Here is an 11,968-nt window from a genome sequence, read left to right as displayed (position 1 = left end):
ATGTATCGAATGAGCTTGTAGTTACTACAACAACTCTAAAATGTTGTATTTCTGAGCTATTGACACATCTACAGCTTTTAATTTAAGTTAGTTAATTTAAGATATAATTTTGATGCATTTATTAGGTATTAAGTAATCCAGTAAATCTTGACTGTAGTAGGAGTAGTCGTATTATATACACAATTTACAGCACAAAAAACTACATTTAGTCAAAACCATTTATTCAGAATTATACAAAATGTTTATAGATTAAATTATTTTACAAGGCTTATGAATGAAAAAAAAATAAGACATATACATTTTTCAAAAATGCTGCAAAAAGGACAGAAAATTCAGGTTCTTTGTTTCAGATTTTGATCAAATGATCTGAAAACGACACTGAATAAAAAAACAAGAGCAAGAAGAAAGTGGAGCAGAGAAAAAGAGAAAATTTAATACAGGTTAGTCTTCTTCATTATCCGTAAGAACTCCTGTTCATTGATTTCTCCATCTCCGTCTCTGTCTGCCTCGTCTATCATTTCCTGCCAGAGAGATCACAGGGGTTACGAGACAGAACAAAACCATAGACATTCAGACAAAAAACATTTCCCTGATACCATCAGCTGTTTGTTCCTCATGATGAATATATTTGTGTGATCAAAAGCATCTGGACAAAATCTAGACAGCATTGAGTCAGCATTCAGCAGTACAGACTGAGTTCACCATGAGCACACAGGGATTGTTTCTATGCACATGTGTGGGGAAAACACACACACACACACACACACACACACACACACGACACGGTTATAAAAGGTTAGATCATATGGCCGTACACACCTGTAATTCCTCATCTGTCAGGTTTTCACCAAGCTCCTTTGCAACTCGTTTGAGATTTTTGAATGAAATTTTGCCTGTTCCGTCATCATCAAACAATCTGAAAGCTTTCAGGATTTCTTCCTTTGAATCTTTTTCACTCTGTATTGAAAAATTATAAATTTGGTCATAAAAATGTGCAGGAAAAGCCTCCTGTTTTCTAATGCCATACATACACATATACATATACATATACATATATATATATATATATATATATATATATATATATATATATATATATATATGTATATACATACATACATACATACATACATACATATATATATATATATATACACACATACATACATATATATATATATATATACACACACATATATACACACACAGAATTGTACATAGCGTCTCTTACATTCTGATATGCGCAGTGTGTAAGGAATAAAACAGTTGGGGGAGTGTTGTTATAGGAAAATAGTCAATGCTGGGGTGGAATGATGCAGCCAAACATGAAGCGTAGTGGTTAGAGTTACTGCTACCACCCCAAAGTTTTTTTTTTGTTTTTTTTTTCTTTTCCAAATTCATCTGACCTTCATCTGTGGTATTATTCAACAAGGGGTTTTTTTTTTCTTTTCCTATTGCATGTTTTTCTTTCAAAAAAATATTTTTCTTGGTTTAGTAATTGGTAGGTTCACCACATAGTCTCGCCTTTCACACAGCAGCTACCAGTCTGGGACAGCAAAGGATCAGATTTGCTTTGTCTAAAACACATAACATCAGACTGCATGGGGCAGTTGAACACATTTTGATGAGACTTCTGTCTGCCCTCCTCAACCTACTCAAACCGACTCCAGTAACTGGACAGCTTCAAATCCACAGAGGGAAAAGCAAACATCATCAGGATCATCAGAACACTCAATGAGCCAGTGTACCTTCAGATAGCTGTTCCACTTAGGAGGCAAGGCAAATTTATTTAAATACACTATACTGCCAAAAGTATATGGACACCTGACCATCGCATCCATATGCGGTTCTTCTCCACACTGTTGTCACAAAGTTGGAAGCACACGACTTTATAGGATGTTTTTGTATGCTGTAGCATTAAGGTTTCCCTTCAGTGGAAATAAGAGGCCCAAACCTGTTCCAGCATGACAAGACCCCTGTGCACAAAGCAAGCTCCATGAAAACATGAAGACATGGTTTGCCAAAGATGGAGTGGAAGAACTCGGATGATCTGCACAAAGCTCTGACCTCAACCCCACTGAACACCTTAGCGATCAGTGCCCGACATCACTAATAATCTTGTGGATGAATGAGCACAAATCCCCACATCCACGCTCCAAAATCTAGTGGAAGGTCTTCCCAAAAGAGTGGCGGTTATTATAACAGCAAAGGGGGACTAAATCTGGAATAGGACGTTCAGCAAGCACATATGTGAAACTTCTGGCCATATACAAGGGCGATTCAAAGCGTTACAAATAAAAAAGTACTTCAACAGACATAATTCCTCACTATTTAAGTGTAAGCACATAAAGATTTAAAAATAGCTACATTTGTGGCACATTTTCTGTGAGCTGATTCCAGTTTTGGGCAGCATAAAAACTAAATGCTTCTTCACCGTGTTTACTCTGGGTTCTAGGTACTACCAGCTGACCTGCACCCATGGATCTAAGAGAGCTTCCGAGTTTATATTATTTTAGCATATCAGAGGTGTATTCAGGATTCAGACCCTTTTGTAATTGATAGACTAGAAGCAACACTTTGAAATTGACTGGAAGCCAGTGTAAAGATGCTAGAACTGGAGTACTACGCACTGTTCTCCATGTTTTGGTTAGAACTCTTACTAGGAGACCGTTACAGAAGTCGGCCCTGCTGGTAATAAAAGTGTGGATTTGTTTCTTGAGGTCTTGTAGGGACAGTAAGCCTTTAATCTGGGCAGTGTTTTTAAGATGGTAAAATGCTGTTTTGGTGACTGCTTTAATATGGCTGATAAAGGCCTGAGACCATGAGATTTCAAACGCGGTCTTTAACCCTGGAGTCGAGATTAGTCGTGCACTAATTCTGAGTCTGTTCTCTTTGCCTCCAAACACAATAACCTTTGTTTTGTCATTCTTTAAATGATGGAACTTTATCCTCATAACTATTTATCTGATTCGTACACGGACACGCTATTGGTTTGTAATCGTTTGGTGAGAGAGCTATGCATATTTGAGTATCATCTGCATAGCTATGGTAAGCAATGTTGTAGTTCTGTATGCTTTGACCTAATGAGTTTATAGAGATTGAATAAAATGGGTCTAAGAATTGATACCTGAGGGATTCAGGTCACTGTGATCCTCAGATTCATAGCTGACAATGGCAAGAAAATAATCCCAGCCTTCTAAATATTATCTGAACCATTCAAGGACTGTTGCGGAAAACGCTACACAATTTTCCAGTTTGTCTAGGAGTGTGTGCTGTGGTCTACAGTATCAAAAGCAGCACTAAGGTCCAGTAACAGCAAAACTGAAACTTTGCCAGAATCGGTATCGGTCGTATGCCATTTAATACGTTTACAAGGGCAGTCTAAGTACTGGGGTGGGGTCGGATACATGACTGCAATTTGTCTGACCAATTTTACCATTTTTTGCGTCATCATGGACAGAAAGTCATTGAAGTCAATGGTGCCAGAGCCTTCTTTATCAATGTCAGCAATCATCTTCTTGATTTCCTCCTTCTTTGGCTCAAAACCGAGAGCGCGCATAGCAACCTAAATGAAGCGAAGAGATACAAGTAACCAATTACAATCAATGAACATTTAATAAAATGTGACTAGGGATAAGTACTGAAGATTGCAACTAGTCACTGTGTGAAATATTTGCAGGATGTGTGGACATTTTATAACTGCCTATCCTAGAATTAAAGCTGAATGGGTTTATTACATTTCCACCTTAGATGTATAAGCTTGGTACATAAATGATCGTGATGCCATGCTGCTGATGCTTCTACAGCATGTATTATTTTCAGACTGATATATATATATATATTTTTAAACATTACATTTACATTAACAGATCCTCTACACTGTACATAAAGGGTCTACTGCTGAGAAGGAATTATTTGGGTGATGGATCTCAGCACAACACTGACATGGCAGAGACATGTATGACTCTGGTGTGAGTGTATCGGGCAATATTGTTGGGGTTTTAAAATACTTACTGCTCACTGCATTATGAATTATACTGTAAATGTCACTAATAAAAATAGGCAGTGAATGTAGCTACAATTGCCTAATTAACCTGCAACTGTGTGTATACTACTCATCAGCTAAAGTACACCTCAACATGTATACCTTAATTTGTTATGAATGATAAGAAATGGTTAATAAATGACCCACATCATTTATGTCTTCATTAATTGCTTTATCCTGGTCAGGGTCACAATAGATCCAGAGTCTATCCCAGACACACACACACACACACAGCACAAACACATTCCCTCACACCTAGGGGAAATTTAGTGTAGCCAATCCAGCTGTAGCTAATAACATGAAATGTGCGGAGTTGTGAAAAACAGAGTCTGAATGTCTTCAACCTTGGCGTATGTAAACTTTTGGTTTCAGCTGTATCTGATGCCTTCAGGGAATTGTCTTACTTTAAGCTCTTTAACATCAATAGTGCCAGAACCATCAGTGTCAAACAGATCGAACGCCTCTCGGATCTCCTGCTTCTGTTCCTCCGTCAGTTCCTGTTTGGCAGTTGCTTTCTTCCTCTGAACTGCAGCTGCACTGGTTTTTCTGAAGCTAGATGCCTGAAAACAGGGGAGGAAATGGCCAATGTATAAAATTTCATCAACCAAAGAGTCACAGCTGTGTGACATTAATTACTGAGACAGGATGTTTAAACATCTGTATTAGGAGCTTATTATTCAACAGCAGCATATACACTTGTCAGCAATGACATTAATACCACTGACAGGTGAAGTGAATAGTATTGATTATCTCATTATAATGGCACCTGTCAAGGGGTGGGATATACTAGGCAGCAAGTAAACAGTCAGTTCTTGAAGTTGATGTGTTGGAAGTCGGAAAAACGGCCAAGCGTGAGGATATGAGCGACTCTGACAAGGGCCAAATTGTGACGGCTAGACGACTGGGTCAGAGCATCTTCAAAATGCCAGGTCTTGTGGGGTGTTTTCGGTATGCAGTGGTTAGTACCTACCAAAACACCTGGTGAACCGGTGGCAGGGTCATAGACGCCCAAGGTTCACTGATGCATATGGGGAGCAAAGACTAGTAGCCCATCTGGTCTGATCTCACAGAAGAGCTACTGTAGCACAAACTGCTGAAAAAGTTCACGCTGGTTATGATAAAGTGGTGTCAGAACACACATTGCATCACAGCATGCGGAGTATGAGGCTGTGTAGCTGCAGTCTGGTCAGAGTCCCCATGCTGACCCCCGTTCACCTCGGAAAGCATCTACAATGGGCACGTGAGCATCAGAACTGGACCATGTAGGAATGGAAGAAAGTCACCTGGTCTGATGAATTCCGTTTGTCATGTCATGTGAACGGCCGTGTGTGCGTGTCAGTTACCTGGGGAAGAGATGCACCAGTATGCACTATGGGAAGAAGGCAAACCGGTGGAGGAAGTGTGATACTCTCTGCAATATTCTGCTGGAAAACCTTAGTCCTGGCAGTCATGTGGATGTTATTTTGTCACGTACCACCTACCTAAACATCGCTGCAGACCAACTTCACCCATTCATTGCAACAGCCTCTTTCAGCAGGATAAGGCGCCCTAAGACACTACAAAAAACTGTTCAGGAACGGTTTGAGGAACATCTCAAAGAGTTCAAGGTGTTGACTTGCCCTCCAAATTCCCCAGATAAATAGTAAATGGTAAATGATCTCAATCCGATCGAGCATCTGTAGGATGTGCTGGACAAACAAGTCCGATCCATAGAGGCCCCACATCACAACTTACAGGACTTAAAGAATCTGCTAACGTCTTGGTGCCAGATACCACATCACACCTTCAGAGTTCTTGAGGAGTCCATGCGTGTACGGGTCAGAGCTGTTTTGGTGGTACAAGGCGGACAGGCAGGTGGTTTTAATGTTATGGTTGATAGGTATATATCGTAATTACTGAATAAAGAGTACAAAGACAAGGCCACATGAAGGTAAACTCAAGCATTTTACAACCTTGAGCATACAAAGAAGCTAAGTCTGGAATACTTTCGCATCTTTCAACAAAATGCAGTCAGGGTTGTTGTTGTTTTAACGCCTTGGTATGTAATTACACAGATAACTGACTGGTTTTGCTGCAAAATAGGGAAATGTAACGGTTTAGCTACCCATAGACCTTCACAGAAAACAATGGTGTTCCTGTTACTAAGGTTCTATAACAGCCAGCCGTTAGCTTCAAGCTAACCACCTAACAACGTTTCTCTGAAATGCGTTGGTGTATGTTAAAATAAATAAATCAATAAATAGTACAGTAACTTCTTACCATCTCAGACTCAACGTATCTAAACTTCTATCAGTTTCGGAGAACCAAAACAAAGCGTAAATACTAAACCGTTACGCAAGGCTAGGTAACGTTGTTTAGGTAAGCAAGGGTGCCAAACAACTTTTTAAAGGGTGTGGAAAATCTGTTGAGTGACAACCAAAACGGCGAATAGAAATCCAGCCTCGCTTTACTAAATGCACATCTGACCAATCGTAAGGATGTGGGCGGGACATGTAGCATGTGATTGACAGTCGAGCGTTCGTTTAGCTTTAGTTTCTTAGCAACAGGCATGGATTTTGGCGCTGTGGAGGTAATGCGCATGCGCAAACCCTGAACGGGAACGCAGTGTGGAGACGAAGAGGAGATCCGGATGTTTCTACAGAGAAAGGTTTGTGTTTCTAGCTCGATCGAAGATGAATAAATTCAAAGGTTTGCACCTTGATTACGAGGTGATTAATCAAGCTTGATTAAATTCAGCTACATAAAAATATTAATGCTTAAACAAACAAGACTCGCATGCAGGTGGTGAAAGACTGACTCTTTAATTATTTCTCCCAGTTGTAAACAGTTTATAGGATTATTTATATTTATATCGATGGTACTTGTTTATAACCCAAGCTGTCTCTTATTGTTCTGAGGCTTAACAATGCATAACTTTAGATCTTTATTATATTCTAGCATGGTCTTGAGCTGTAATCAGGGGTTAAAGTGGAGTTTAGATGGGGGAAGAGTTTTAACGTGGGGATCATTGCCAGTCAAGTCGTTTTTATAATGTGTTCTCGACAAGTTTTTAGTATCAGTTACTGTACAGATACAGAATGATGTATATAAAATGCACAGACACACCTTAAAGAAAATAACCCCTTAAGCTCAGCTAACTTTCATCACCTAATGGGATATTATTAAATAGTCGCAGCACTGGAAAGCCTTTATTTGATCTACTACTACCAGTTGTAAGCAGACTCGTTATATCATTATAATCCTCAATCTCCTCCATCTCTGGTGTTGTTACAGATAGTAGAATTGCGTCTCTCCACTACACTGATGTCACTGCTGGGAAGTGCAGCGATAAACCAGGACCGCCATATTGGGCTCCAGCAACTGGAGGCCGTGGCAGCTGCAACTCATATGTTTTTAGGCCCCAGTAAGCGCTACAAAATGGTCGAAGACGAGGCGAGTGGAGAGGCAGTGCTGGTATGCTCCTGTTATCGTCTGCTGGAGCAGCTGGAGCTCAGTGGCTCTGTGGCTCAGCTTCTGCGTGAGACCACTCATGCTCATTGGGGGGCGCTGCGTTCGGGTACGGCCTCGCTGCTTTTCCTGGCTGGTGTTTGGAGCAGGGTGGCACTGGAATGTCTCCACCAAGGAATTTCCATCCGGCACATCATGTCCAGCATGTCAAAGGGGTTGGAAGTGTGTCTAGAGGCCTGTAAGCTGAGTGCTGTGAATGTGGAGTCAGTTTTTTGTAAGGCTGATTTACAGAAACAGCGACTGAGGGGGAAATCACAGTGTGGCGGAGACTGTATGAATGCTGTGGATGGCTTACTTTGGGAGCTTTCACTGAATACAGGAGTGAGGGAATTAGCTCAGGACAGTGCTAAAACCATAACTAGTGTGCCTAGACTTTGTTTCCTGAAAGACCAAAGTCCTTTAAAGCACAATTTAAAACTCAAACACAGCAGGCACTTTAATTCTAACCATATCACAGACGATGGGAAGATACACACAAGGTTTGACATCGCTCATCTGGCTGAAGCCGTCCATCACGGATGTGAGACGACCATGGGTTTAGTGATCGAAGCCAGTAGGATTCAGTGTAGATATAGCCGTGAAAATCAGTGCAGCAAAGCACTGGACATTGATAAACTGGCTACATGCCTGTTGCCAGGATTATCTGAGGAGCACTCGAGTGTTCTCCACGGGTACGTCGTGTTGTTGTCTGCAGAACAGACATTGCTAGTCAAGCGTTTACAAGAACGGACATTAAATATCAGCCTAGTTCATGGTGACCTGAGTGAGAAACACCGTCACGTAGGTTTCAATAAACCTAAAAATGTCACGTACATTAGTGATTGCTCTGATTTAACAGGAATCAGCCGGGAGGACGAATGGATGGACGAGGCACTGGGAATACTTCTAAACCTCAAGGTAGACATTGTTCTTGTGAGTGGAGGTGTCACTGAGCAGCTGAAAGATCACTGTTTCCATCACCACATCCTCATTATCGAGCATGTACGAGTGTCCATTTTGAATGATTTTGCTACAGCTACGGGTTCTCTTCCAGTCTCGTACATCACACAGCTCAGCAAGCGATGCATTGGTTCCGGAGTGTGTGTGAGCACACTCCGAGAGTATCGCACTGAAGGAACAGAATGGACTGTGGCGAGTGTCGCTACTGATGACACAGCTTTGGTCACAGCACTCATCGCGAGCTGCGTTCATGCTAAGCTCCAGAGCATGGAGGATCAGTTTTGGAGCTGTGCTTATCGTGTACACCATGCACTTAAAGACGGAAAACTGCTGCCTGGAGCTGGAACAACAGAACTGATCTGTATCCATCAGCTCCAAAATCACAGGGATGTATCGCAACAAGAGGAGAGAGGAAACGAGCCTGATGCAGCCAGACCAGCAGCGCTGTATGAGCAGGTAGTTCTGCGGCTGATGGCAGAAGGCTGGATGGATTACGTGTCCACACTGATGATGAACTCTGGCCATGTCAAGTCCAAAACACAGGCATGGACATGTATAGCTCAGCATTTAAAGCAGTGGGAGAACAGCGTGCCTTGGAATAACGAGATTCCAGAAACCCTTCTGAAAATGGAGAACTACTCAGAGATGATGCAGAGAGGGGGGAAAAGTGAGGAGGAGGGGATGCTGGAGAGCGAAAGAGTAAAAATAGGAGTGTATGATAATATGACGGTGAAGTTCGAGGTGTGGAGGAGAGCTCTGGATCTGGTGTTTTTGATTCTTCAGACAGACACTGAAATAGTTACAGGAATAAATAACAGAGAAGGACAATACAGAGATTTTGTAATTCTTTAATATAGTAAGAAAAAGTGTCCTTTCTTCTGTTAAGCTCAGTTACACCTCTCATTGCTTTAATAACATCACCGATCCTGTCAGGTAAAGACGCCACCAGTGGCTTTTCATGGCAGACTGTCCACTTCACTCGCCCACTGCATTTCAGTTCATGGCTGTCTCTTTTGGTTTTTCGTATTCTGCTCCAAGGTCAATGTGTCTCAGAGTTCCATCAAGCTTGTTGAACAAGTCAGGCACAGATTTTGGCCATATGTACCCTATAGTTGTTAACATTGGAGTGTAAGTGTTGTGTTCTGCTTGGACATGAAGCACCAAGCACGGCCGACAACTGTCTGGTTTTATGACATTTGTCCAGATGTTCAGCCTATTGACAACGTACAATTCCTGTATAGCACTGCTGTTGATGGATGTCATCATTTTTGTTTGTTTGAGACCTTTTTTTTTCTTTTTTTTCCCTTCACAGAGAACTCTAAATAAAGTTTTCTTCTTGTATCATTATGTCTGTAAGTACTGTGGTTGCAGCATGGAAAAGCTATCCATTAACTACAACTTCAAATAAAACATCTGATTATTCGTCGTTTGGATGAGACGTTAAACCGAGGTCCTGATTCTCTGTGGTCATTAAAAATTCCCCCGTTGGCCCTTCTCTATCATGGCCCCATAATAATCCCCATATCTGAATTGGCTACATGACTCTCTCCTCTCCACTAATAGCTGGTGTGTGGTGGGAGTTCTGGTGCACTATGGCTGCCGTCATATCATCCAGGTGGATGCTACACACTAGTGGTGGTTGAGGAGACACCCCCCCCCCCCCCCCAATACTATATAAAGCGTTTTGAGTGTCTGGAAAATCTCTGTATAAATGTAACTGTAAATTAAAGTAAAGGATGGTATTGGCCAAATAAAATAAACTCACAAAAATGACATCATGTAAGAGTCCGCAGTTAACTATTTGTTTGTACAGTGGCTGATGACAAGTTAAATATTCACACAAAAAACAAAATATGAATAATGAATCATTGTGCCTTTGAGTTTTATGACAGAATGACAGCTCGTTATATAAACAGGACACTGTCAGCTCACCACAGTTAAACTGTTGTCACACAGTTGGAAGTAGACAATTGTATAGAATGTCTTTGTATGCAGCAGTATTGCAATTTCACTTCTCTGGAAATAAGAGGCCCAAACCTGTTCCAGCATGGCAACACCCCTCAACTCCACTGAAGACCTTTTGGATGAACTGGAATTCTGACTGCACCCCAGATCTCCTCACACAACATCAGTGCCCAACCTCACTCATGATCTTGTGGCTGAATGAGCACAAATCCCCACAGCCATGCTCCAAATTCTAGCCGAAAGCCTTCCCAGAAGATTGGAGGTTATTATTACAGCAAAGGGAGACTAAATCTGGAATGGGATGTTCAAAAAGCACATATGGATGTGATGGTCAGGTGGTGACAAACTGTTGGCCATATAGTACTCTTTATACGGTTACATACAGTTTATTTATTTGAATATTGAATTTTACTGAATCTTCTCAATGAAGTGTGGAAATAAATGTGCAACAAGACAGTGATACATAGCAAAGTCCATCCATACATCCATTTTCTGTACCACTTATCTTACACAGGGTCACGGGGAGCTTGGAGCCTATCCCAGGGAACTTGGGGCACAAGGTGGGGGACACCCTGGGGTGCCAACCCATTGCAGGGCACAATCACACACACTACGGACAATTTGGGGAGGAAACCGGAGTACCTGGAGGAAATCCCTGAAGCACAGGGAGAACGTGCAAACACCGCGCACACACACAGGGCGGAGCCGGGATTCGAACCCCTAACCCTGGAGGTGAGAGACAAACGTACTAACCGTTAAGCCCAACTCAAAATGAGCAGCTTGAATGTGTGATGCATGGTGCCCTCTCTTGTACTGGTGTCCCATCCAACATGTATATTCTAAAGATGCTTGTGTAATTCATGATCTGTGATGAAATCTATTATGAAATCAGGCTCACTGTAGACTGTTTTCATTGTGCAGATATTTTAATCAGAAAAAAGAAGAAACGAATCTGGCATGTCCACAGGAGTCACAACCTCCTCTGACTGGTGCTTGAATAATGTGTGTGTGTGTGTGTGTGTGTGTGTGTGTGTGTGTCCATTCAGCACGAGGAGTGAGTATTACCAGTGTTTATAAGAGTGGAGTGTTTTATCACTTCCCACCACTAAGAGGAGCAGTTTTCTCATCCTGCACAAAGCCTGTACTGTATATCACACTGCACAGGTCACAGACAGTAATCATGTGTACATAGGGCCCTGATTCAGTCTAAAATACCCCATCACATGTGATTTAAACCCGCTGTTTCTAGTTCACTGATTACAATCGCAATCTCATCAATGTGTAAACCTGGTGAAGAAAAATGAATGTCAACAAAGTCACAGATCTGCTTGAACAGCATATTCTGTATCAAAGTTCACATTTAATAGCACTACATTTCAGTTGCAGTCAATATTTTATCACCATATTTTTCACAAGATTCTGTTCAAATATATAGAGCATCACACACACCAAGAAGGTGTTAATTAGTGTTAGTTAACATTAGTTCATGTATCTGAAAGGTTTGGTTTAGTT

At 41.4% G+C, this 11,968-nt stretch overlaps 2 protein-coding genes across 3 annotated transcripts; one reads left to right on the top strand and one right to left on the bottom strand.

Annotated features, from left to right (window-relative positions):
- Nucleotides 1-204: 204 nt before the first annotated feature.
- Nucleotides 205-6,448, bottom strand: cetn4 (centrin 4). 2 transcript variants are annotated; one of them, XM_053642075.1, is made up of 5 exons: nucleotides 6,305-6,448; nucleotides 4,450-4,605; nucleotides 3,437-3,565; nucleotides 820-957; nucleotides 205-521 (listed from the first exon to the last, which is right to left on the bottom strand). In XM_053642075.1, exons 1-5 carry the CDS (start codon nucleotides 6,305-6,307, stop codon nucleotides 432-434), a joined length of 516 nt encoding a protein of 171 aa, XP_053498050.1. In that variant the 5' UTR covers nucleotides 6,308-6,448; the 3' UTR covers nucleotides 205-431. The 2 variants fall into 2 exon arrangements, with proteins under 2 accessions (XP_053498050.1, XP_053498051.1); XM_053642076.1 differs by lacking the exon at nucleotides 6,305-6,448 and adding an exon at nucleotides 5,780-5,880.
- Nucleotides 6,449-6,544: 96 nt separating this feature from the next.
- On the top strand, nucleotides 6,545-9,832 carry bbs12 (Bardet-Biedl syndrome 12). Its single transcript, XM_053642074.1, has 2 exons — nucleotides 6,545-6,692; nucleotides 7,319-9,832. Exons 1-2 carry the CDS (start codon nucleotides 6,675-6,677, stop codon nucleotides 9,341-9,343), a joined length of 2,043 nt encoding a protein of 680 aa, XP_053498049.1. The 5' UTR covers nucleotides 6,545-6,674; the 3' UTR covers nucleotides 9,344-9,832.
- The last annotated feature ends 2,136 nt before the right edge of the window (nucleotides 9,833-11,968 follow it).

Source organism: Ictalurus furcatus, chromosome 14, assembly GCF_023375685.1.
Source record: "Ictalurus furcatus strain D&B chromosome 14, Billie_1.0, whole genome shotgun sequence".
Taxonomy (NCBI): domain Eukaryota; kingdom Metazoa; phylum Chordata; class Actinopteri; order Siluriformes; family Ictaluridae; genus Ictalurus; species Ictalurus furcatus.
Note: the sequence above shows the minus strand (reverse complement) of the source record. Positions and strands in the feature narration are given on the sequence as shown.